The following is a 25,955-nucleotide window of genomic DNA, read 5'->3' on the forward strand; positions in this document are numbered from 1 at the left end:
CAGCTTATTAGGTGAGAGAAGCGAGGAGGGCCAGCTACATTGCTCTGGGTGCTCTGAGATACACCAGGTGCCCCTTGCTCAGAGGACACTTCAGTGTTGGGACCCTGGACAAGAGCAGAGACGGCCCCCCAGAATCCTGGCATTTAGAGGTTGAAGGTACTTTCTCAGCACAGCAACCACTAAAACTTGGGAGCCTTTAAAAATAGTGCTTGCCAGGACCATTTCCTTTCTCAGGACAGTAGCTGCTCCAATTGGGGAAGATGGAACACACTCTGCTTCTCTTGCTGAGATTTCTTCTGACCACCGATTGAGAAATTGTGGTGTTCAAGATCGAACTCCGGAATTGCCTCAGCCCTGAGTGGGGAAAATCATACAAAACCAAGAACAATAAACGAAGCAGGTGAGAATGTGCAACGTGGCAAGGGGAAGATTACTTGTAAGTGGACTAAGGGCAGGCAGGACTTGACCTCCGTAACCCCCCCCAAGGGCCTCACAGCCAACCCTTTACCTAGATTTATTTATTATTATGTTCAGTTAGCCATTGTATAATACATTGTTTTTTGATGTAGTGTTCCACCATTCATTAGTTGCGTATAACACCCAGTGCTCATCACAGCACGTGCCCTCCTTAATGTGCATCACCCGGCTACCCCATCCCCCCACCCCCCTCCCCTCTGAAACCCTGTTTGTTTCCCGGAGTCCAGAGTCTCTCATGGTTCGTCTCCCTCTCTGATTTCTTCCCAGTTTTCCCTCCCTTCCCCTGTGGTCCTCCATGCTATTCCTTATGTGCCACATGAGTGAAACCATATGATAATAGACTGTCTCTGCTTGACTTATTTCACTGAGCATAATCTCCTCCAGTCCCATCCATGTGGATGTAACAGTTGGGTAGTCACCCTTTCTGATGGCTGAGTAATATTCCGTTGTATATACGGACCACATCTTCTTGATCCATTCATCTGTTGAAGGACATCTCGGCTCTTTCCACAGTTTAGCTACTGCGGACACTGCTGCTACGAACGTTGGGGGGCAGGTGCCCCTTCTTTTCACTACATCTGTATCTTTGGCTTTACCTAGATTTAAACCCTCCTGGGGTTGTCTCTGACCTCAGACCCCCTTTTCCTGTTGGCTTCTTATCCAGGGTAAAGACTTGTGATGCAGAATTTAGAGCCAAAGCTCCAACTCAGTCCATAAGCATCCCTGCTCCCTGTACACAAGGAGTTCCAGCATCACCACTATGCCTTGCACAACTGTTCACCCCAGAAACGCCCACCCCATCAGGTACACCGTGATCACTCCTGTCTGGCTGAGACCTCATGACTGTGTCCTGGTTACGTCATGGGGGTGCAAACTTTTCCCACGAGGAGGCGGAAAAATGCAGCCTGAGCAGAGGGGTGCTACCAGAAATGATGATCCACGGGCAGCACGCAACTGCCTCACCAATGAAACACTGGAATGGTTCCAATCCAGGTGGCAAACACACACGCCCTGAGCTTGCTGGAGTGCCCTTCCAGGTCCTTCCCCAGGATGAGGAGCTGAAGGGCAAGCCAGGCAAGCCAGGGAACCTCCAGTGCACCTGGTCACATACTGCCGACATCTTCCCCTGAAGAGACAGCCTGCAGAGGCAAGAGACGGGTGAATGATGGGGACAATGCTGAGTTAGCCCCTCCTCCTCAACGGCTGCAACTGGACACACAGCACGGCTCAGGTGCAGGCCCAGTGACTGTGCAGACTGTTGAATGCAAGTGGGTGTGCAAGAGGGGGGCAGAAGCTAGAGCAACATGGAGCAAGCAGCTACCGGACCACACGTGGCAGTTCTGGGTGGTTTAGTGGGTTGGATGGTACAGCATGAATGCGCAAGGAACTGATGAATCGCCGTGTGCGCAGCGGTCACGGGTTCGCACCATGAACACACAAGCACCACTTGACGGCACACCACGGCTGTGCAGACGGGAACTACAAGCAGCAGAACGATGCCAAGTTTGCACCTGGCCTGTGAGTGTGCAGTGAGACATTGTCTACTAGCACCAAGTGGGTGTGCTAGAACCAAAAGCTTGATGATGAGAACAGGAGCAAACGTGAGGCACTGTAGGTGTGCAGGGGGCACTGGATCGCACATGGCAAGTGTGCACACCGTGCACCTGAGTAGTGTGAGTACCAGCATTTGAGGGACACGTGGGACGCGTGGGAGGAGCAAGGACATGGTAGAGCAGGAGTTCCAGGGGTGGAGGCTGACAGGACACGTGTGCAAGGGGTGACTGCTGAATAATGCGGTGTGTGCCACGGCACGGCTGGACGGCACACAGGGACGTGTGCAGACACAACTGTCCGATGGCAGTGGGGGGGGGTTAGTGCTACACACGGGGAGGTTGTGGGACTGCCCGCGGCTGCTGGGAAAGGAGCAGATGCTGGGCGTCGAGGTGGGCACGGGACAGAGCAGCGTGCCTGCTGAGTCCCTGCGAGCACAGGGAGGTGACTATGTTGGCCAGTTCAACACATCGACTTGGCCAGGCCACGGTGCCCAGCTGTTTGTTCAAACGCCAGTCTCCATGCTGCTGTGAAAGCATCCTTTAGATGTGATTAGCTCTGAATTCCACAGACCTTGATAAAGCAGATCATCCCCCACAATTTGGGTGAGCCTCATCCAGTCAGTGGAAGGCCTTAAGGGCAAGGACAGAGGTTTCCCAAAGAAGCAATTCTGCCTTCAGACTTCAACACACTAACCCTGAGTTTGCAGACTTTGGACCCCAGACCACAAAGTCCACGCTCCCCTCAGTCCCTGGCCTGCTGGCCTGCCCTGCAGATCTCACTCACCAGCCCCCACCGTCTCTCGCTCTATTCTGTGGGTTCCATTTCCCTGGAGAACCCTACTACTGTCACTGTCGAGTGGCACACGGAGTGCAGAGTGGCTGTGAACCAAGCACCGACTGCTGGTGGCCTAAGATGGCCAGCACATGTGAAGGGTGGGAGAGGGACTACGGGGGGCTCTGGACACCTGGGGCAAGGTCCAAGCCCTCACTGGGGCCTGGGGGGCACAGGCAGTGCTGCCACAAATAAGAGGGACATAAAATCACGGGTGCCAGCCGACCCTGAGGGGCCCCTGAACGGTGCACCTGTGATGCCTAGGGGCCTGCATGAGGGACAAGGTATGAGGCCTGGCCTGGTGCCCGGACCATACAGACATCTTTGGCTCCGGACTCTGGACGGGGGCTAAGGGGAAGCACAGGCCAGTAGGGGGACGGCAAGCTCCATGTAAATAGTGGTTCTCCTGTGGGATAGACACAAGAGGTCCTGGGCCCCAGGATGTCCGGCCTACACAGGAGGGGCTTGCTCCAGGGCAAGATGGAGCCGAGCAGGGGCGTGGTCCTACTGCAGAGGGAACCGTGCAGGACAAGCCAGCTGCCTCGCACTGCTGTGGATGGGAGGCCTACGGGCTGGGATGCTGGTCCTTGCTGAGGGAAGGCTGGGGGCACCAGGAATCCCAACCACATGCTGCCCCCACGCCTGAGTCCCCAGCACACTCCGGGCCTTCTGGCTGCAGATCTCACTTAGCAGGACCTCCCCACCCACCCCCTCACTGGATCCAGAGCACTCAGCCCTGGCTAAGCCTCATGAAGACAGGGAGCCCAAACCCTCTGCACAGGCATCAGGGTCCCGGGGATGCCAGTGGACAGTCAGGACAGTACCACACCCTAAGAGCACCTGAGGCCACGAGGCTCCGCGGGAAGGTGACCTGTCCCATGCCACACAGCAGCACAGAGCTTTATTTCTGGAAGGCGCTGTGGAAGAGACTGCCTGCCTTCCGTGCCGGTGCCTCGGGGCCCTGCCTGATGCAAGCCTCATGCCCTAAAGAGAGGCAGTGGCAGCCACGACCTCCTCCAGCTGCTGGAGGAACTCCCCCGGCTGCAGTGAGAACACGCTAGTGTCCACTCTCTGGAAGTCGGGGTGGGCCACCACGGAGGCCAGCACCTCTGCAATCCGGCTGACATCAAAAGCAGCCTGCTGGGGGCCCAGCCCCCTGCCCGCACTGCCCTCCATGTCACCAGGGCCCAGCTCTTTCGCCAGAAGCAGCAGCCTCCTTTCAGCGATGATCTTGAGGAAGTGGTAAAATTCTTCAAAACTGATCCCGGAGCAGGACCTCATGATGACCTGGCCAGAGAGGAGCACCAGTGAGCCGCGGCTTGCTTGCAGCGCCAGGCAAGTGTCTGAGGACTATGGGCAGGGCCCAGTCCCAGAGGATGGGAACAGAGATACCCGGGAGCCAGCCAGCGATGGGTCTGAGTCCTGCAACCTGGAAGCCCCAGTGACCTGCCTCAGGACCACACCGACCTTCACACGGGCAGGCTGGCGGCTACCACGTCCCCAAAGCCACAGCTCTGAGCTTACGGAACAAGCCCTCCTCTGAGAATGCAGGCTGCCCTGAGGGCTGCCCCACGCCCTCCCCACCCTGCAGCCCTGGCCCTGCAGAGCCCCTCCCAGTCCTTCCCTCCTGCCCAGGCTGGCCCACCTGGCAGTGATGGTCCCAGTCAGGCATAGTGTCCCTCCACTGGCTGACCTCCTGCTGCACGGCCCGGAGCTCTTGCTGCAGGAAGTGCCACATATGGGCCAGGTTACAGCCGTTGACCCCGTTGTGGTTGATGGAGATGGTGTCCTCCTGGAAGGGGTGGGGTGTGGGTGCCCATGAGTCCACACCAGACCATCCCCCAGCCCTGGCCTGAGGTCCTTGCAACCCTCCTCGGCCAGGAAGGGCTGCTCCTGTCTCCCGGTAGGTGCTAGCATAAAGACAGGGCTGGATCCTTCTGAGTGCACAGCTAACCAAGAGCAGGGCTCCCAGGGAAGCTCCACGGTATAGAAGGACCCACTGCTGCCCAGGGAAGAAACGGGGGCTGGTGGCCCTTCTCCGGTCCGTGCAATCCCATACCCAGGCTCTCTAGGGGGCAGCCTGCCCACTGTGGGATCAGGAGGGGTGCGCCTGGCCCTCTCTCTGTGGAAGGGCATCTAAGAATGTGTCAAGGGCGAGGAGTGTGCTGGGCAAGCCGAGGGGCAGAGCAACAGGAGATGGACGCTCTGGGCTTGGGCTAGGACCAGTGGGACCCCAGGGCGTCTCCCTGACCTGCCTGGGCCGCATGGCACGCACATGCAGTGGGCTGTGCCCACCCTACCAGGTCGTGGACTTGGTGGTGCCACCCGCTGGGCACGAAGACCACCTCGCCTGCCTCCCGCGTGAGCTCCAGGGGTGGGCTGCAGTGCTTGCACACAGCGGCCGTCGAGCAGCGCAGGCGAGGTCACGTCGTAGGGCAGGCCACCGTGGCAATCCCGAAGGGCTTCTTCTTGCCCCGGAGGGAAGAAGAACCACCTTTTCCTCCCGCAGATGCTGACAGACCAGCTGAAGGAGTGGAAGATGTCGGCGTGGAACGGTGACCTGTGTGAACCCTCCTGTCGGTGCCTACTGAACCAGAGGTGGTCTGGCGCTTCAGAAAGGCTGGCCGAGCACACGGGCCCCAGGGGCCCCAGCGCTCACACCTCCCCCATCTCAGAGCCCCCAGGGGCAACGGAGGCATGGAGGCTTGGAAAGGGGACGGCCGGCAGCCTTCCCCACGGCCTAGGCATCTCTGAGAGGCTCTGGCAGAGGGCAGAGGGTTGAGGAGAGCGTGTGGGGCAGGGACAAGGCACAGAGAGGAGGCTGGGAGGGACGCACGGTACCAGGGGCCCGCGGGCCCCATGTAGACAAAGCGGTAGTCGTCCACAACCAGGGCGTCCCAGTACTCGTTGAGCCAGTCGGACAAGAAGTACACAGGCAGGGTGAACACGTCCTCGGCCGGGGGGCCCTGCAGGGAGTGACCAGGGGCCCTGCAGCGAGTGACAGGGGGCCCTGCAGCAAGTGACAGGGGGCCGGGGCAGGAGCGGCCACCTTCTGGCCCCTGTGCCCCGAGCAGGAGACAGCCAGAGGTGTGGAAGGGCACGGATGACGCTGAGCTGCCTTCCGCAGCCAGCATCCACAGTGAGGCTGGCCACCCTGCGCGAGTCCAGCCACCACATGACCACAGGCCCAAGCAACCCCACCTGAGCCCCGGGCAAGGAACGAACCCCTGTCGTAAACAGAGGAAACGACGCTGGGGGTGTTGTGATGCCGCTCAGATGACCCGTGCAGGCAGCACCGCCATTGTTCCAGACCCCTCTTGCACCAGATCTGGAATTCCAGCCTCTGGTTGAGCTGGTGCTCTAAGTGCCTCATCTGCATCACGCTCTTCTCCCGAACCTGTGGGCCTCGTCCACGCTCTCGCCCCGCCAGTGACCTCGAGTCTGCCAAGTGGATGCCCGACCAGTGGCCCAGGCACTATGGCCCATGTCCACTGAGGTCCTTCTCCCCTACCCCACAGCCCCCCACTCCTCCTGGTCCAAAAGCCTGATCCCCGCAACCAGAAAAATGCCCCCCCACACACACACACACAGGAGCACACCAACCCAGCCCCAGAGAGAATGAGCTCTCCCAACGACGCACTGGAACAAGCTTCTGAGTAGCTCACACATCACTCATGGTCAGAAGCCATGATCAGGGAGAGCCCGAGGAGCACCAAACCACGTGTAGTACCCCAAAACGCCATGCCTCTGCAGGATGTCAGACTGCCACTCATCCCTCAAATCCGATATCACGGCCCCTAGAGCCGTCTCTGCCTGTCTGGCCTCCCTCTGCTCTGTTTGCTCTGGGGTTTCCAGGGAAGATATATAATATTCAGTCAAAACTGACCTTCAAACAACGGACAGGAACGTCCCGTGTAACACCTGTAACACACTTGTTGCCTATTTGAAGCCCACGCCCACCGTGCAGGAGCACTGGGTCTAGGAGTCCTATGTGCTGCTGGATCAAGAGTCCCTGGGGGCCACAACCAGGGTCTGGGTGTCCCTGGTCCACCCCCTGGGGCGAGCTCTCACTGCCAGACAAGAGGCTGTGAGGCTGGGAGCATCCACGGCATGCCAGTGCGAGATGCTCTTGGATGGGTCTTGGGAATCGCAAGCGAGTGACTCACTGTAATATCCCTAGTTTCCACATCAGCAAAACCAGAATTCAATCGTTCACTCATTTATACAAAACTCTTCGAGCCCGTACTGTGCCCTGTACCAGCTGGTTGGGGTGTGAGGAGGAGGGTTCTGCCTGTGACCAGCACACCGCTGGGTAGGGGAATGGACACAACCCAAGGACGCCCTCTGAGCAAGGGAACCAAGCAGCCGGGGTGTGGCTGCCCACGAGTGTGAGATATGTCGCAGAGGCCCCTCGTTGGAGCTCCCAGGGTGGAAGAAGGGTGTGCTCGAACCACAGAAGGCCTCCTTGGACAGGGCAGGCGAGCCGCTGGTCCGTGACGGAGATGCTACACAGCTCGGGCGCAGCCTTGCTGGGAAGACGGCTGAGAATGTGAGTGAGCTGAGCAGGGTGGAGCGGGACTTGGGGCGGCCAGGGTGAGTGAGACCTGGCCTGAGCTGGAACGGCGGGCAGCGGACAGGAAAGGCACAGCTAGGTACGCCCCGTCAGAGGGCGTGCAGCCCGCAAGGATGGTTCTAGCAGCCAGGACACCCAGGAGAGGCGGCCTCGGCCACCGGGGTTCCCACCTGACGCAGCGTGGCCGGCCCGGCGGTGGGGAGAACCGCCAACCACGCTGCGGGAGCCAGATTCGTGCGCGCACCGCAACTCCCACCCGGGGAAACGACAAGCTGCTCTGCGCGCTCCGCCCCCTTCACCTGCACAGGTGCCAGTCCTTGAGGTAGAGGCGGCCGCGCGGAGAGGAGGAGCCCCCCTGGATGTAGTCTTTCCAGTCGCTGATGTAGTCTCGGAGGAGCATGTGCTCCTTGGGGCTGGAAGTGTACTCCCGGACCCCGCAGGTGGCCACAGGGACGCCCACGTCTCCTGAAACGAGAGGCCGTCGGCCGTCGCGCGCCCTCCCCCGGACGGCGGCGGCCCCCCAGCCCCGGCTGCTCGCGCGCGCTCCGCACTTACCGTAGTTCCGCAGCAGGTGCTCGAAGGCCGGCTTCCCGCCCGGCGTCACCCAGCGCCTGCGGCTGCCCCAGCCCTCGGTGAAGGAGCTGGAGGAAACGCCCGGCACGCGGCGCAGCAGGGAGCCCTCGAAGAAGTCGGCGTAGGAAAAGGAGTCCGGGCTCGCGATGACGTCCACGCGGGCCGTCCGCGGAGGCGTCGGAAGTGGCTCTCGGCGAGCGCGCGCGTCTCCCTGTCCATCCCCGGCCCGGCACCCGCCTCCGGCCTCCCACTTCCCTGCTCTTCAAACGGGGAGATGAAAAGGAAGTACTTGCTACAACTACTTCCGGAGCAGGCGCCGGAGCGGGCACGGGCTGCTCCCCAGCCTCCGTGCCAGCCGGAGCGAGAACCGCGCGGCACGGGCTCTCGGGGCTTGCGGTCGGCCCGGCGCGGCCGAGCGGAATCGAGAGAATGCGGCCAGAGTTCCCGCCGGAGTACGAATCCCGGCGCGCCCGGCCCTGGACGCACGCGCATAGCAGCCCGCGGCCCTCCTTCTGCGCAGGCGCGGGAGCGTCCCACAGCGCCTCTGGAGCGGCTGGCTGGTCTGTCCGGCGTCGGAAACGGGCCGGACCCGAGTCTGGCCGTCTTCGCGCCTCCCCAGTGACACAGGTAAGCGGCGCCCCCAGTCTGCGGTCGGGCCTGTGCGAGAGTCCTCCCGACCCTCCCCCGGCTCAGTCCCGCCTGCTACTGCTGCCGCGATGAGAACCTCTCCTGTTCTGACAGAGAGGCCCCGGGGCCAAAGGTGGGGTCCTGGGGAATGCTGGGGGCCCAGGGGGATGCTGGGGGCGCGGAGGGGATGCTGGGGGCGCGGAGGGGATGCTGGAGATCTAGAGGGATGCTGGGGGCCCAGGGGGATGCTGAGGGCCCGGAGGGGATGCTGGGGACCCAGGGGGATGCTGGGGGCCCGGAGGGGATGCTGGGGGCCCGGAGGGGACGGTGGGGACCCAGGGGGATGCTGGGGGCGCGGAGGGGATGCTGGGGGCCCAGGGGGATGCTGGGGGCGCGGAGGGGATGCTGGGGGCGCGGAGGGGATGCTGGGGACCCAGGGGGACGATGGGGGCCCAGGGGGATGCCGGGGGCCCGGAGGGGATGCTGGGGGCCCGGAGGGGACGGTGGGGACCCAGGGGGATGCTGGGGGCCCGGAGGGGATGCTGGGGACCCAGGGGGATGCTGGGGGCGCGGAGGGGATGCTGGGGACCCAGGGGGATGCTGGGGGCCCGGAGGGGATGCTGGAGATCTAGAGGGATGCTGGGGGCCCAGGGGGATGCTGGGGGCCCAGGGGGATGCTGGGGGCCCGGAGGGGATGCTGGAGATCTAGAGGGATGCTGGGGGCCCAGGGGGATGCTGAGGGTCCGGAGGGGATGCTGGGGACCCAGGGGGATGCTGGGGGCGCGGAGGGGATGCTGGGGACCCAGGGGGATGCTGGGGGCCCGGAGGGGATGCTGGAGATCTAGAGGGATGCTGGGGACCCAGGGGGATGCTGGGGGCCCAGGGGGATGCTGGGGGCCCGGAGGGGATGCTGGAGATCTAGAGGGATGCTGGGGGCCCAGGGGGATGCTGAGGGCCCGGAGGGGATGCTGGGGACCCAGGGGGATGCTGGGGGCCCGGAGGGGATGCTGGGGGCCCGGAGGGGACGGTGGGGACCCAGGGGGATGCTGGGGGCGCGGAGGGGATGCTGGGGGCCCAGGGGGATGCTGGGGGCCCGGAGGGGATGCTGGGGCACTGGAAGGGATATTGGGGGCCCAGGGGATTGTAGGCACCTGGAAGAGCTGCTGGGGCCTAAGGGGATGGTGGGGGCCTGGCACGGATGGTGAGGGGCTGGTGGGGGCACAGGGGGCCTGAAATGCAGGCAAAGGTGAGAACTTGAGGCCCACGCCAGCAGGACGGAAATGGGGGGCGTCTGCGTGGGGACGTGGTAGGGGTGACATGTCCGGGTCTGAGCGTGTTAGAGACAAGGTTCTGCGGACGCCAAGCTACCCCGTCAGTCTGGAGGAACGCGGGCTCGCTGCTACGGGAGCCTGGCAGATGGCATGGATGCGGAGCATGGGCAGGGGAGTACGTCTCATACATGGGCAAGCACAAGAAGGAGCGATTAAGACCTGCCATCGCCCTGAGGGAAAAGCAGATAGATGCATCCTGTAGTCGGGCTGCTGGGGAGAGATGCCTGACTCAGTTCTGGAGCTCTGCGTTTACGGCTCTGAGTTGGTGGCCGTGCCTTGTAAAATCTGGATGCCACGTTATGTCGTTCCTGAACAAAGGGGCACTCCGAGTGAGGACGAGGGGTAGATGTCACCCCTTTATTAAGTGAGGAAGATGCCACCCTGTTTACCTTTGCGGGTGGGGCAAGGGAGTTGTCCCCAGTTGGGACTCTGAGCTTTGGAGAGGGGCTTGAGGGGGACTCTTCCCACGTATCCTAAAGCTTACCCAGACGGAGAGCAGGGAGGACGGCAGGTGGGGAAAGGCAGAGGAGAGGGGGGCCTGGGAGGAGGGTGAGTTTGGGAGCGTCTGGGTTCTGGGCTGAGCACACCAGTGAGGTGGGCTGGTGGAGCAGCGCGAAGGGCTGTGTGATGCTGTGTGTGCTGGGCTGCCTTCCCAGGCGGCCTCGCTGTGCCCGGGGTGGTCCAGGTGTGGAATTCCTCACTGGGCCAGTGAGTGGCATGAAGTCAGGGAGAACATGTGGGGCGGTCAGTGTGGAGAGGAATCCCCTGTAATCCCATCCACACCGGACTTTTCAAGACATTTTGAAATGCAGCTATCTCGCCAGGCATTCCTTCTTTGCTTGCTAATTTTATGTCTGTCTCTCTTTCTCCCTCCCCCCGCTTTGTACACACACACACACACCTGTATTTTTTTTTCATTTTTTTATTGTTATGTTAATCACCATACATTACATCATTAGTTCTTGATGTAGTGTTCCATGATTCATTGTTTGTGCATAACACCCAGTGCTCCACGCAGAATGCCCTCTTTAATACCCATCATCAGGCTAACCCATCCCCCCACCCCCCCTCCCCTCTAGAACCCTCAGCTTGTTTTTCAGAGTCCATCATCTCTCATGGTTCGTCTCCCCCTCCGACTTACTCCCCCTCAGTGTTCCCCTCCTGCTATCTTCTTCTTTTTCTTTTTTCTTAACATATGTTGCATTATTTGTTTCAGAAGTACAGATCTGTGATTCAACAGTCTTGCACAATTCACAGCGCTCACCATAGCACATACCCTCCCCAATGTCTATCACCCAGCCACCCCATCCCTCCCACCCCCCACCACTCCAGCAACCCTCAGTTTCTTTCCTGAGATTAAGAATTCCTCGTATCAGTGAGGTCACAGGATACATGTCTTTCTCTGATTGACTTATTTCACTCAGCATAACACCCTCCAGTTCCATCCACGTCGTTGCAAATGGCAAGATCTCATTCCTTTGGATGGCTGCATAATATTCCATTGTGTATATATACCACCTCTTCTTTATCCATTCATCTGTCGATGGACATCTTGGCTCTTTCCACAGTTTGGCTATTGTGGACATTGCTGCTATAAACATTGGGGTGCACGTACCCCTTCGGGTCCCTACATTTGTATCTTTGGGGTAGATACCCAGTAGTGCAATTGCTGGATCGTATGGTAGCTCTATTTTCAACTGTTTGAAGAACCTCCATACTGTTTTCCAGAGTGGTTGCACCAGCTTGCATTCCCACCAACAGTGTAGGAGGGTTCCCCTTTCTCCACATCCCCGCCAACATCTGTCGTTCCCTGACTTGTTAATTTTAGCCATTCTGACTGGTGTGAGGTGGTATCTCTTTGAGGTTTTGATTTGAATTTCCCTGACACATCTATATTTTGTACATGTGGAAGTTTGCGTACGTAAGCCTCAGCTGTTTTTAGGCTTTTTTTTTTTTTAATCATATATTGTCCACATCTTGCCACAAATCGACTGGATGCTCCTTAATAATTAGATTTCAGTTGTGGCGAATGCAGATCACAGGAGGCAGTTGGGAAAAGTGTGGGAAGCAGAGTGTTTGTCAGTGTCTGAAGCTTGAGAAAATGTGGTTTAAAGTGTGTGTGTTGGGAGAAATGTGAAATTGAGATAGGTGTTGTCTGGGAAGGATCCCGGGAGTCTGGCTCCTGAAGCTCAGTTCTTAAAACCAGGTTTCCTGAAAAGGGGTAGGCTTTGGGCCAGCCGGTCCACGTGCTCCCCAGGATTGTTGAGGCAGCTGAGCCAGGAAGCCAGGGTAGGAGGTGGGACCCCATGTTCCGTGCTGTGCTCCCTCTAGTCCACACGGTGGCCCTCTGGTGCTGGAGCTGGGACCACAACATGGGCCGTGTCCCTCGAAGGCCCCTGGAAAGCAGTCCTGGCATCGTCTGGGAACTGTGAGAGATGTAATTTCTTGGGCCCCACTCGGACCCACTGAGTCAGAACGTGGGGGGCAGGATGCTGCTCTGAGCCCTGACGTGCCCCAGCATTGCGCTGTCCACACGGCCGGAAGGGACTTTCACGCTAGGGTGTGGTCGGAAATGCAGTGGGAGTACAGAGAGGTCCTCGATCTCCTTTCCGAGGGTGAGAAGGATGGTGCATGCCATGTGAATAGGCCGCGTTGTGGCCCAGAGACACCCGCACGTTTGAACCTCCCAGGTTGAGAGTGGGAGCCTCTGAGAAGCAGGAGGTGGAGGTAATGGAAAAGGTGGCCACCGGCGCCGGGAGACAGTGCTCCCACTGTTCTGCCTCCAGGCCTCCTTGTGTTCAGGAGTCCTTGGAACTTGTGTAAAATGTTGCTGGGTCTGTGCCTTTGGAAACTGACTAAAAATAGGGTGTTTACTTGATGCTGAGGCTCACTCCAGGGCACAGGCCTGGTGCAGGCGCTAAAAGACATTCATATACAACAGTGCCTCGTACAGAATGCGGGGCGTCGTGCGCTCCGTCCACGTGCCTGCTCACGTCTCCCCACGAGCATTTCTTGGGGTGCTGCCCCGAGAACTTCCTGTCGTCATTCAGCTCCATTCCCAGGGTCAGCGCAGGTCGACGTGGGTTCCAGACTATAACAGGTGAGGACCGAACAAGGTCTCCAGGAACAGAGCATAGATCAGAGACCCGGGTCAGCAGGTGGGGGGAGGAAAGCCGTCCACGGTGGACACGGTCGCTGTTTCCACGTATTTACCTGGTGCCCACGATGTGCTGGCATTGTGCCCAAGGCACCCTTCTCCTTAGGTTTGCCTTCTCCAGCACGTAGACTGAGCTTGTCAACATGTAGGCTCCTGGGAGCTGTGGCAAGTGCTGTGTGATCAGCAAAAGGTCTGTTACAGGGGAAAAGGAGCCCCTGGAGCTGGCCATGGGGTGGTGGGGTGCTGGGGCAGGAGAGGAGAGGGGGCCCCTGAGGCTCCCGGGGCTGGGGGTGGGAGGCCAGGGAGGAAGCATGGTCTATCTCCAGACGGGCAGCTGTGTCGGACAGAGGTTAGCACGGACAGAGGTGGGCATTGCATTTGGCCCCACCTGGAGGCCTGGGCAGAGCAGCGTGTCTGCGGGTGGGGGGTACCTGGTGGTGGGAGGCGCGGTGGGTGTCTCTGGGAGGCGCGGCAGCGGGAGGGGGCTGTGGGGCTGTGGGGAGGGGTCCGCTGGTCTGTCCGAAGGTGGAGAGCTTAGGGCGTCTGTGCAAACTGATGAGGGTCCAGGGCAGGGGAGGGCGAGCGAGGTGGCCCCCTGTCTTGTGAGTGAGGACGGCCACAGCCCTCTGTCTCTGTGCGCCGCTGTCTGCTCCCGCTGTACGGCTGCAGGGTTGCGCTCTTGCAGCGGGGACCGTGTGCTCACAGAGCCTAAGGTACTTGCCGTCTGGGCCCCGGTGTCGGAAGGACGGAGAGGTCGGTGTTGCTGGAAGGGGTTGGGATCGAGGGCACAAGAGCGAGGCCCAGCCTTGTAGGGAGCAGGGGTGCTTCTTCCTGCCATCGGTAGTGGGGGGCCGGGCACAGGCGGGACACCCGGGGACAGGTGTGGCCAGTGAGTTCACAGCTGAGGGAGAGGGAGGCCGTGGGCGTGTCGTTCCCGCTCTGGCCCTCCCCTTCATCTTGTTCACTGCGTCTCATGGGAAAACGCCACGGAAAGGTGTGGTAGGAAGCGTGCTGGCCACAGGTTTCTCTGCTTGCTTTTTCCTGGAATCCTCAAACCCGAGGGCTGCTCTCACAGTCCTCACGTGTAGCACCTTAGCGAGAGGTGTTGCGTTTCTGCTTCGTTCCTCTTTCCTTGTCCTTCTCTCCTTGTGTTTTGGTTTTTTTTTTTTTTGGATTTTATTTATTTATTTGACAGAGAAACAGTGAGACAGGGAACACAAGCGGGGGGAGTACAAGAGGGAGGAGCAGGCTTCCCGCGGAGCAGGGATCCCAACTCGGGGCTCGATCCCAGGACCCCGGGACCATGACCTGAACCAAAGGCAGACGCTTAACGACCGAGCCAGCCAGGCACCTCAGTGTCCTCCTCTCTTTGAATTCTAGCATATTTCAGAGCTGCTGTTGTCCTTCGGTCTTCAGTCATTTGAGTGGTGGGTAAACAGGCCCAGAGGGTGAAGGAACTTTCCATGGTTGTAAAGCACGTGGCAGAGCGGAGCTCCTCAGACCCTGCAGTGCCACACTCCATCGCTCTGGAGCATGTGTGTCTCATCTCGCTTGGAGCTCGGGAGTCCCCCCGGGGCACAGGCTCTTGTTAGTAGGGACTCAGCCTCTAGCTGCAGCAAGCTCCCCAACGCTGGACAGTGGTGAACAACACAGGCCCTGACTCTCTCTGCGGGTTGGACACAGTTGGTGGTGGTCGGGTGGCTGAATGGCAGGAGGGTCCCTTCAGCGGGGAGGACGAGGGTCAGGCTGGCTCCAGGTGCTGACCAGCACATGTAGCATGGTCCAGGGTGGGGCCGAGGCACCCAGCCTCCGATCTCGCTCTTGGACTGGGAAACACCAGAAACTGTGGGTAGTATTCCCCGTTCTGAGAGTAGAGACCTTCCCAGCCTCCACAGTCCGAATGACTTCGGGGGCCCCGTGGCACAACGGCCCTGGCGGGTCTGTGCGGGAGAACTCCTGGGTCACAGTCCGAATGACTTCGGGGGCCCCATGGCACAACAGCCCTGGCGGGTCTGTGCGGGGGACCTCACATGTCTGTGCCAGTAGGGGTCCCAGGCCAGCAGGCCACAGGGGTCTGTGTTTGTTTCAGTGTTGGGTGGATGTCCCTCTTGCTGGGGAGAGAAGTCTGAGCAGGACACGTCTGCTTTCTGGTTCCCTCTCTCCAGTGAGAGACCTCGTCCCAGCGGAGAGGCCGCCGTGCTGCATCTGTGCCCCAGGTGGTCGTAGGACGTGTGTGAAAGCTCTCAAGGAGGTAACTCGGTGTTGTGTTCAGCAGGTCTGAACTGTGGGTTGGCTGGCCCTTCAGAGAGCCCTCCTGAGGTCACACGGTGAGCCTGCTGTCTGCCGACTCTCCAGGCACTTGGATTCCGTGTAATTAGGAAGCTCCATGCCATGCAAGCTCTTTTCTTGTCTTGCCCAGCCTTGGTTGCTTGATGTGGCATCGTGGAGAAGTCTGGGTCTTTTAAGTATAACTCAGTGAACAAATGCAGAGGGTTTCTGTGGACGCTGAGCTTCAGGAGCCAGGGGCGATGTCAGTGTTGGCACCTCGGTGCCTGCCACCCCACATGGCCTGTGGGGCCTCGAAGCCATGGCCAGGATTCAGAGACTCCCACACTTCTCAGTATTGTAAGAGATAATAGCAGTGATTTGTTCTCCCGTGTTTACAAACGAGGTTATGCCGTAACCGTGTGTGCGCATGGCGTGGCGGGGGGGGAGGGGCATTGTGGACAACAGGCCCCAGCTGGACCTCTGCACACAAGGGAGGTGCACGAGGCATTCCCAAGTCTCATTGTAGCCAAGTCCTCGTCACGTACCTGTGGTTTGACCTTGCACGAGGTTCTCCTCCTTTCCTGGCTTTGTGGGCTTCTCTGGTCAGTGAGAAGGGCGCACGTGGTGTTCTGTCACGATTGCCTCACATCCATCATGCCTGACTTCCCAAACGTTGTTAGCAAATGCAAAAGCCGTAGATGTGAACAGCGTACCTTCACTACTTACAGCCGTGTGAAACCGTACGTACAGATACGTACGCGGAGCTAGATAATTACGTAGAACTTGATGAATTTGTGGGCCATGCAAGAAGGGAAAGGTCTGCCTGTAGGATTACTTCCTTTATGATGAAGATTTCGAGAGGAGAGTGTTAGCGTAGGAACATGAGAGGACTGTGTATTGGTGGGGCTGTCACAGCAGAAGTGGTGTTCTTGTGAAGGATCCTGGGGTGGCAGTCGCATCGAGCCGTGGACCCTGGTTTGGGTGGGGTGGGCCTCCATCCTGCCAGTCCTGGGTGGTGGGAGTCCCCGGTGTACTCAGCACCCCGAGCAGTCCTCCTGTCTGTGGTCCAAGTGTGCTGACACGCGCTCGCCCCACCCATCCGCTAACCTGTCCCTCTCCTCCAGAGGCAGGGTGGCCGTGGCCGTGGGGCAGACCAGCCCGGGAGCCAGATGAGCAGAGAGGTCTGTGTGCACTCCTGGCCTTGCTCCTACTACTTAGAACCGGAGAAGCGATGGGTTCCTGGAAAGCTTTCGTTAACTTCTCACTCCCTGAGATTTACAACTGATAAAACCGGGGAGGCCCTGGTCAGCTTCCCCCTGTCTAGTGTGATTGAGATCAAGAAGGAGGCTTCTCACTTTGTCTTCAGTTCTATCACCGTCCTGGAGAAGGACCACCTCAAGCACTGGTTCAGCTCCTTGCAGCCCAGTCGGAATGCAGTCTTCACCATCATCGAGCATTTCTGGAGAGAGCTGCTGCTGTCTCCATCGGAAGCACCGCTCCCTGTGACCAAGGGGAAGCAGCTGACTGGTCTGATGGCCTGTTCCCAGAAGCGCCTGGAAGAGACAGCCCGAGTCCTCCACCATCAGGGCGAGCAGCTGGACAGCATCACCAAGGGCCTGGACAAGATGGAATCTGACCTGGACGTGGCTGACAGGTACAGGGGACGTTTCGGACACACGGGTCACGCCCCTGCCGTGCGCAGTGACGCCGGGTGGGCGTTGGTGAGGGACACATTCTGTGCCTGGTGCAGAGCTCCAGTCTTGTGTAAATAAGGAAGGCTACCTCGTTTCATCCTGTGGGGGAAACAGGCCGAGGGGCCAGGTCACACACATGAAGTTGCTGTTCTGCACGGCCATGTGGCCGCAGGGTTTGAGCTGAAGCTCTTTGGCTCCAGGAGCTGCTGGCTCTGCTGCGACACCAGCCACTCCCAAACCAGGGACCCCCTCTAGTCTTCTAAACAGTGGGGGCCCCAAGGAGCTTTTGTTTATGTGGCTGTGTGTGCCAACATTGCCGTATTTCTTTAAAAACTAAGAAATTAAAAAAGTATTTGTCTGTTGAAAAAGTGCGATAATGAACCCATGACCTAGTAACGGAAATCACCTTGTCAATGACAAATAGCTTTGATAAAGCAGACATGTTTAGTGGGAAGAGTGGGCCGTGTCAGAGATGGCCAGGTCCTTCCACCTGCTTCTGCAGCCTGCCCCCCCGCCCCCCCCCCCAGGTGATCTTGTGTCCCGGGGCCCTCCGGGCGCTCCCCACACATGCAGGAGAGCGAGGGTGAAAAACCAAGTAGTGCCGTGGTGCTGTTGTGAAGAAACAGACCCCCCGGATGGTCCCAAAGACCCCAGTTTGCCAAGCACTGCCCTGACTCTAAGCCGTGTGCAGTGTGAAAGGGATTTTAGCGCTGGGAGGGCTGCCTCAGAGGTCATGACAAGGTGGCGGCCTCTCATGATGGGCCCTGAGCGTAGGCAACGCTATCTCACATCAGGGACACGTGGCCGCTGGTGCTGAGAACCCCTGGCCCTGAGTGACCCCAGTCTGCAGTTACCACCTGTGGCTATCTTGGGATATTCTTTCCTAAGTGCCTGCATGGTGAAAGACCTAGTGCTGCAGGGAACGGCCCCAAATCTTACCCTTAAGAGGGGTGCCTGTGGTAACTGAGGTGGAAGGTGCTCAGACCTCTGTGAGTTTTGGTCCTGGGAACATAGCTGAGCAGTTTTTGCCCTCCGTGCCATCATGGGGTGGGGGAGGTCATGGGACTGAGTGGTGGGCAGGAGTGATGTAGGTCACTTCCAGGCCTGGTCTCTGAAAGCCTCCCACACCATCTGTGTGCTGTCTTCCCCTCACCTGCTGGTGGCATGCAGAGAATCCTCCCCAGGACTCAGACGTGAGCTGGAATTTGGGTCGCCACATGGCATCCCAGAGCAGGCCCGACCCCAGCCCTCCAGTGGGGGGCTATGTCAACATTAAAATAATAAAAATCTAGGTTTCGATGATCAGGTTAATAAGAATTAAAAAAAAAAAAGACTTAAAGGAAGAATACACAGTACCAGCTGGAGGATAGTGAATAAGCGCTTTCACACACTGCTGTTTGGGAATGTCTGTTGGTTAATCCTTTTGGAGAACAATCTGGCAATTTAGAAATGTTCTTTTAACGAAGGGCCAACTGATGGGGCCCCTGGGTGGGTCAGTCGTTGGGCGTCTGCCTTTGGCTGAGGTCGTGATCCCAGGGTTCTGGGATCGAGTCCCACATCGGGCTCCCTGCTCAGCGAGAAGCCTGCTTCTTCCTCTCCCCGCTCCCCCTGGTCCGTGTTCCCTCTCTCGCTGTGTTTCTCTCTGTCAAATAAATAAAATCTTAAAAAAAAAAAAAACCACTACAAAAGTGAAAAGATGAACCTGAGGCTAGAGAAGATGCTTGTAGTATCCACTTGTATTCTCACCCGGGGATTCATACCCAGCTAGGTAGAGAGCTCATATGCCAGAATGAGAAAAAGCCAGTTCGGTAGAAAAATGGGCAGAACCGTTGATTGGAGTGTAGGGTCGGCTGCCGTCACGGAGATCCTCAGATCCTGTGGCTTACAGAGGCTGGGAGGCTATTTCCCCCCCGCCCTCCCACAGAGGGTGCAGGGGAAGGTCGGCGTCCCAGGCAGGTCGAAGGCTCTGCTCTGGGTCACGCCCCGGGGCCCCGTGTTGGCTCCGTGGCTGCGTCAGAAGCTGTTGGCAGCACTCTTCCCAGCCACTGGGAAGGGGGCACAGGGAGGCCAGTGCACACGGCCTTGTTTTTAAGCAGATGAGCCCAGCCCATGAAAGGGAGGTACTGGCACCCCAGTAATTAGAGAAAGGTAAATTAAACCAACAAGTACAGATGTGGGACAACACCGACTGACGGTCAGGGTGTGGGTCGGGACGAGATGTCTTGTGTCGCTGTCACTGATGGGACCTGGCTCGGCCCCTGGCAAGACCTAGCTAAGCCGAAGGTGCACAGACCCCATGACGAAGCCCAGCGTGTGTGGCTGGGCACATTCACTGAGGCAGCAGTAGTCAGTCGATCCTCAAGGGGATGCAGTAAACAGTCACTACTATGTAGTTTTTGGAAAGAGGTGAGGTCCAGAGCCGACGGCCAAGGAAGAATTCTTGAGATGTCTTCAGTGCAAAATGGTGGTTTTATTAAACGGGGACGGACCCGTGGGCGGAAAGAGCTGCTGCTGGGGGCATGAGGAGCAAATGATGCTGTACTTTGGGGTGGGGTGGGAGTAAAGGGAGGTTCCAAAAGGATCTCATCTGCTTAGGACGACATGGGTTACCAGAGCCCTTGCTATTGTCAGACCAAGGTGGTTTTTCCTTGTAGCCAGGCATTAACAGTAACGCAGTATTTCTCAGTAGGCTGCAGGGTAGAAGGACAAAACATTTTATCTGCCTTTCCTTCTGCCTTTGTTTCCCACATCACTGCCAACTCGGATTCAAGGCACTGATTCCTGTTAGATCTGCACAGACTGACTTGGATCCACCTCAAAGCGATGTTAATAACACAAAACCAAGTTGAAAGTAGATGTGTACAAAAGCAACATTATAAGAGTTTTTAAATGGTAAAGTAGCAGAAATGCAGGGAGCACTGAACTGCAAAAGCCCAAGCTGGAGGGGCATGCACAGGGCCACACGTGCCACAGTTCCACAGCGAGCTCCCACAGAGCCGCCAACGGGTGCTCCTCGTGGGGGTCTCCTGGCTCTTGGGGGTCGTTGGCACAGGTGTTCGGTGAGCATGTGATGCGGTTCTGCCTTTCAGTTTTAATGTGTGTTCCTTCTGGAACGCCCGTTGTCTGGTTATCGGCCGTCCTGGATTGATCTTCTGATAGCGTTCTCATTTTTTCCTTGTCTTTTTGTTCTACTATTTCTTGAGTTTCATCTTTCTCCTACCCTTCCATTTTTGTGATATTTTAATTTCTAAGATTTATTTTTTAATCTCCAAATGTTTCTTTTGAATAGCAGCCGCCTGTTGTTACTTTGTGGGTTACTGTCCTCTTATCCTCTCAGGATTTTCTGGAAAGCCTCTTGCAGGAAGGGCCTGGGGTGTGCCTCCCGGCTTGGGGGAGGCCTCTGCTCCCATTTCCTGCTCGCAGCTCACCACGCCCCCTGCAGTGGTGACCAGACGGAGGTGGGGCCTAGCAGCACCAGGTGGGTTCTCGTTAAATGAACTTCCAGTCTGTTGGGGTTTGAGGCCCAACTTCACGCCTGTTTTCAGAGGTCCCTGGAATTCTGTCTTTTTTCCCACACAGAGGGTTCTGAGGCAGGGATAACTAGATTCTGGGGTGGCTGGGCCAGCAGTGGCCCTTGGCCACTGAAGACAAGTGGGGATGGTCACCATAACGGACAGCAGAGCCAAAGCCGTGATCAGAATAGTCTGACTCCGAGAGACCTGTGCTCCTGAGGAGAAGTAGATGGCCAGTTGACCCTGTTCTTTTTTTTAAGATTTATTTATTTACTTTGACAGAGAAAGACATAGCAAGAGAGGGAACACGAGCAAGGAGAGGGCAGGGAGCCCGATGTGGGGCTCAATCCCAGGACCCCAGGATCACCCGGGTGCCCCAGTTGACCCAGTTCATACTTTGGCCGGGTCAAGTGAGCAAGCCTCTAACTTGAATTAAAAAGCAGTCACGGCCCCTGAATCAGCTCCCAGACTTGAAGACCGAGTTTGCAGGTTCGAAACCCCTTGAATGATGGGGAAGCTGGAAGGACCCCAGTTTGCTCCTAAAAGTTTACACCTTTGGGAGCCCCTGGGTGGCTCAGTTGGCTAAGCATCTGCCTTTGGCTTCGGTCATGATCCCAGGGTCCTGCGATCAAGCCCCACATCAGGCTCCTTGCTCTGTGGGGAGCCCGCTTCTCCCTCTCCTCCCCACTTGTACTCTCTCACGGTCTCTCCTTCTCACTCTCTCAAATAAATAAATAAAAGCTTTATTAATTAATTAATTAAAGTTTACACCTTGTTCTTTCTCCCAGCCTTCCCCCACGGGACTTGTGGCATTTAACCAGGGTGGCCGTGCACTGGGGAGCAGGAAGCCACCAGACTTTTTGGGACCCCTGGATGCTGGAACTGACCCGATGGCAGCAGACCAGTCAGAGTAGGGGCTTCTGGGGGTCAAGGGATCAGTGGAGTTCTAACTGAGGTCTGCCTCGTAGTGTCACAGTGGGCCCAGTAGGCCCCGAACCCATCCCAGTCCTGGAGCACATCATCCAGCAGCAGGCAGAATCGCACACTGGTTCCCTGACCTGTGTAGTGAGGGCTGTTCTGGTGGCCAAGCCAAGTGGGAGCCTCTGGACTGCCTAGAATAGTAACCTCTTCTTGGAGGGATTTCTGAGATCAGGACTGGAAGGGTGCATGGATAGTGAGCCCTGCATCATCTGCACTCAGCTCACTCACTCGACGATGCAGAACAAAGATGGATTGTCTTAAACTTACCAGGTGGTACTCTTAATTGCAGTTGCTGTTCCCGATGCTTGAGCAAATGAACACATCCTCTGGAACGTGCTCTGCAGTGGTCTGTCTGGCAAATGCTCTTAGGAAGGACCACCAGATCAGCTTGCTTTCAGCCGCCAGCAGTGGCATTGTATCGTCCCACCTCAGGGGTATACCAGCTCTCCAGCCCTGTGTCATGCTTTATGTCACAGGGCCCTTGACTGTCTCTCCCTTCACAGGATAGCATGCTGGCCCATTACATGGGGGATACCATGCAGACTGGCTCAAGGAAGAAGTAGCAGCTACTCTAGATGCACTGGAAAGATGTTTGCTTGTCAGAGGTGGGAAAGAAATCTGACAGAAATTAGGGACTTTCATCCTCATTGAAATTTCTAGGGATCCAGTGGAGTGGGGCTTGCTGAAGTATCTTCTTTATGGTGAAGGATAGATTTTGCATCTGGCTCTTCCTACAACCAAAAGGAAGACACACTTGGGGTGTCTGGGTGGCACAGTCGGTTAAGCGTCCAACTCTTGGCTTCAGCTCAGGTCATGATCTCAGGGTCATGAGATTGAGCCCCACATCATGCTCTATACCCAGTTGGAAGTCTGCTTGAGATTCTTTCCCTCTCCCTACCCCCTCTCCTCTGCCCCCCCACTCACACACATGCTTGTGCATGCTCTCTCTCTCTGTCTCAAATAAAATAAAATTTACAAAAGAAAAAACAAAACTAAAAGGAGACATGGCACCTAGTGAGCCCCTTAGCATTTTGGAAGCGACATACTCTTCATTTGGGTGTGCTACTCTGGCCAGTTACCAAGTGACTTGAAAAGTTGCTAATTTTGAGTGGGGTCCGGGATAAGAAGGCTCTGTAGCAGGACCAGGTGCCACCTGGGCCACATGATCCAGCAGATCCAGTGGCGCTCCAAGTATCTGCGGTAGACAAAGGTGCTCTTGGAGCCTTTGCGGACCTTTATAGGGAGTCACAGTGTAGGATTTCAGAACAGAGCCCTGCTACAGATCAGGCTCTAGCAGGCCCTGAAAGCATAGGCTAGGTCACATGGCCCCCACTCCTGCCATACCGCCTTTTCTCTCCCAGCCTGCACCGAGGGCACATTCCCTACCTGGGGAACACCCTACAGTCAGTTGACTGAGGAGGAAAATTGTGGAGCCTGGTTTAACAGATGGTTTTGTGCCAATATGCAGGCATGACTCAGAAATCCTCCCAGTGGGCTGAACTTCAAGCCATGCACCTGAAAATTCATTGTGTTGGAAAGGCAGTCTTGTGCATAAAGTCTTTTTGACGCACTCTCAGCCTCATAAGAATGGGTTTTAGGGCCTGGGACACATAGCCTGAGCCAGACTTATCCCCCTAGTAGGGAAATGGCTTTCCCTGTTACAAGCTCTACCAGTGCTCTTTTGTTCTGCAGAAGCATGCATGTGAGTGGCTCTCAGGCACAACCCCCAGTCTTCTGTGTTTCAGACTGCATAGTTGGGGGTGGGGGGTTGGTCCTTGAGCTGAAGCGTTAGAGGGATGTACATAAGCCGGTTGTCCTGCATCGGCTGCCAGGGGCACCTGATGTCCGTGAGGTACCAGTGCCTACATTGGACCTGATTTTGTTCCGTCTCTTCTCCATGTGAGTAAAGCTGGGTAAGGCATTGCTCCATCCAGTGCTTGACCATGTTAGTGTTCTGTGGTAACTCCAAGATGGCTGTGGGGCAGACGTGTTTGGAGGCCCCTGAGATTGGTGACCGTTGTGTGGTACTCTGCTCAACAGTTTCCTTGGAAGGAGGAACGGCTAGAGGCTCAACTGCTTACTGATTGGCTGTGGCCGGTGGTTTGGCTGGATGTTTGGGGAATGGCAGAAACATGATTGGAAACTTCATGACAGGGAGGTCTGGGGTTAGAAGTATATGGATAGACTTCTCTGAGAGGGACAAAAGGCAAAGATGTGTCCCATGTGAACGCTCACCAGAGTCTCTTCAGCAGAGGAGGATTGTGATAATCAAGTGGCTAGGAATGACCTTTTCTCTGGATCCCAGCCAGCCTGTTTCCCCAGCATCTCCTGCAGTTGCCCAGTAGGCCCATGAGCAAAGTGACCACGGTGACAGAGATGGAAGTCATGATGGGTCTCAGCAACATGGACTTCAACTCACCAAGGCCAGCCTGGCCACGGGCCGCTAGCTGCACACCCAAACTGGAGACCAACACGGAGTCTCCAGTATGGCTGTGTTGTCTAGGCCCTCCTCAACCAGCTACTTGGTGGTTGGTTGATTGATTACATTGGACTGCTTCTTACTGTGAATCTCTTGAATGTGGCAGGTCGCTTGTCTCTTCCTTGCTTTCAAAACTCTGTTTTTGTCTTTGGGTTTCAACACTTTAACTATGATGCATCTCCGTGTGGATCTTTATAAGTTTATCCTTCTGGGGGAGGTTGTTGAGCTTTGAGTCTTTTCCAAACTATTTTTTGTGAACCATGTCTTTGTTGTTGTGTGTGTTCATTGAAATTTCTCTTCCCTTGTGTCTCCATTCTTAGATATCTGGCTCCCATGAAGGGAAAAGGAATAGGGCTTGTCTCTTTGAATTCTCTAGCTGGAAAGCTGCTTCAGTTCATGGTGGTTGAAACCCCTATGCTAGCCTCTCTGTGATCGAAAGCAGCAAAAGGGCCCCATAGAACTCGAAGAAAACAAATTTGTGTGTGTGTGTGTGTGTGTGTGTGTGTACTAAAAATCTGGATTATACGCTTCCTACTTCCTGGAATTCCGTATCTCTCTTTAAATGAAATGAAGACAAATTGGCAACCTGGTTTTGATATCAGGAGTTTGCTGGAATCTAGTTGTAAGTAGTTTGGTTGTATTTCCATTGGCATCTGTGAGTAAATAGTGTGGCCTTGGTGTTCACGTGTTGGAAAATGGCACTCTTGAATGACAGTTTGGCTCTTCACAGTTGAGCCCTATGTAGCTCAGGACTTTGAGGATGTTTTCCATTGTCTTCCTAGTGTATGTTATTGCTAAGTTGTGTAGGATTGTGGCTACTGTTTTCCCCCTTTCCTAGATATTCTGATGTTTTATTCTGAGGTGTCTTTGTAGATTTTTTTAAAACAGTCTTCTCATTTACATACCATAAAATTGACTCATTGTATGTGAACAATTCAATGATTTTTGGTAGATTTCACAGAGTTGTGCAGACATCACTATAGTCCAATTTTAGGACACTTCCGTCACTCCCAGAAGTTGCCTCAAGCCCTTTGGCAGTCACTCTGTTCTTGCCCTGCCCAGGTCACCACTGATCTACTCTTTCTGTGTAGATTTGTCTCTTCGAGAGAGGTCACATATGCATCATGTTTTGAGGTTCATCCTGGTTGTAGGATAGATCAGTACTTTGTTACTTCTTATTGTTCTTTTTTTTTTTAAAGTAGGCTCCATGCCCAACATGGGGCTTGAACCTCACAACCCTCAGAGCAAGAGTCCCATGCTCTACTGACTGAGCCAGCCAGGCGCCCTGTTGCTTTATATTTCTGGCTAATATTCTGTTGTATGATCCTATCACAGTTTGTTTATCCCTCGACCAGTTTTGACGGCATTTTCTTTTTCTGCTTTGTTGCTATTATGAATAGTGCTGCTTTGGACGTTTCTTTTCCTTTCCTTGGAAGGGAAATTGCTGGGTCTCTTTAACATTTTGAGAAACTGACCAATTCTTTTCCAAGTGGCTGTGACCGTTTTACATCCCCACCAATAATGTATGAGGGGCTCCAGTTTCTCCACAACCTCACAACACTTGTTATCTATCTTTTTCATTATAACTCTCCTAGTGGGTGTGAGGTGGTGTCTCACTGGGTGGTTGACTTTCATTTTCCTAGTGATAATGAGCATCTTTTCATATGCTTTTTGTGCATATGTGTATTTTGTTTCAGATTCTTTGAGCATTTTTTATGTGGTTGTGTTTTTATTATGGAGTTTATAAGAGTTCTTTATAGAAGTTGATAAGAGTTCTTACAGAGTTCTGGATAGAAGTCCCTTTAACAGATACATGATTTGAAAATATTTGCTCCCTTTCTGTGGATTGTCATTTTCTTTTCTTTTTTTTGGGGGGGGGTTTCCTTTTTTTTTTAATT

General features: G+C 56.2%; 2 protein-coding genes across 2 annotated transcripts in view; one reads left to right on the forward strand and one right to left on the reverse strand.

Annotated features, from left to right (window-relative positions):
- Nucleotides 1-218: 218 nt before the first annotated feature.
- JMJD4 (jumonji domain containing 4) lies at nucleotides 219-8,227 on the reverse strand. Its single transcript, XM_027624362.2, is given in 11 exon segments — nucleotides 219-354; nucleotides 897-4,149; nucleotides 4,508-4,654; nucleotides 5,163-5,241; nucleotides 5,243-5,516; nucleotides 5,699-5,872; nucleotides 6,088-6,303; nucleotides 6,823-6,932; nucleotides 7,735-7,900; nucleotides 7,991-8,076; nucleotides 8,172-8,227. Coding segments are annotated over 10 exon segments (1,611 nt in total). The 3' UTR covers nucleotides 219-354; nucleotides 897-3,846.
- An 81-nt stretch (nucleotides 8,228-8,308) lies between these two features.
- The window catches only part of SNAP47 (synaptosome associated protein 47), a 48,498-nt gene continuing 30,851 nt past the window's right edge, over nucleotides 8,309-25,955 (forward strand). The window contains 2 exon segments of the mRNA XM_027624361.2: nucleotides 8,309-8,635; nucleotides 16,516-17,045. Of these exon segments, the coding sequence (XP_027480162.2) occupies nucleotides 8,438-8,635; nucleotides 16,516-17,045 (728 nt within the window). The 5' untranslated portion in view covers nucleotides 8,309-8,437.

Source organism: Zalophus californianus, chromosome 5, assembly GCF_009762305.2.
Source record: "Zalophus californianus isolate mZalCal1 chromosome 5, mZalCal1.pri.v2, whole genome shotgun sequence".
Lineage (NCBI taxonomy): Eukaryota > Metazoa > Chordata > Mammalia > Carnivora > Otariidae > Zalophus > Zalophus californianus.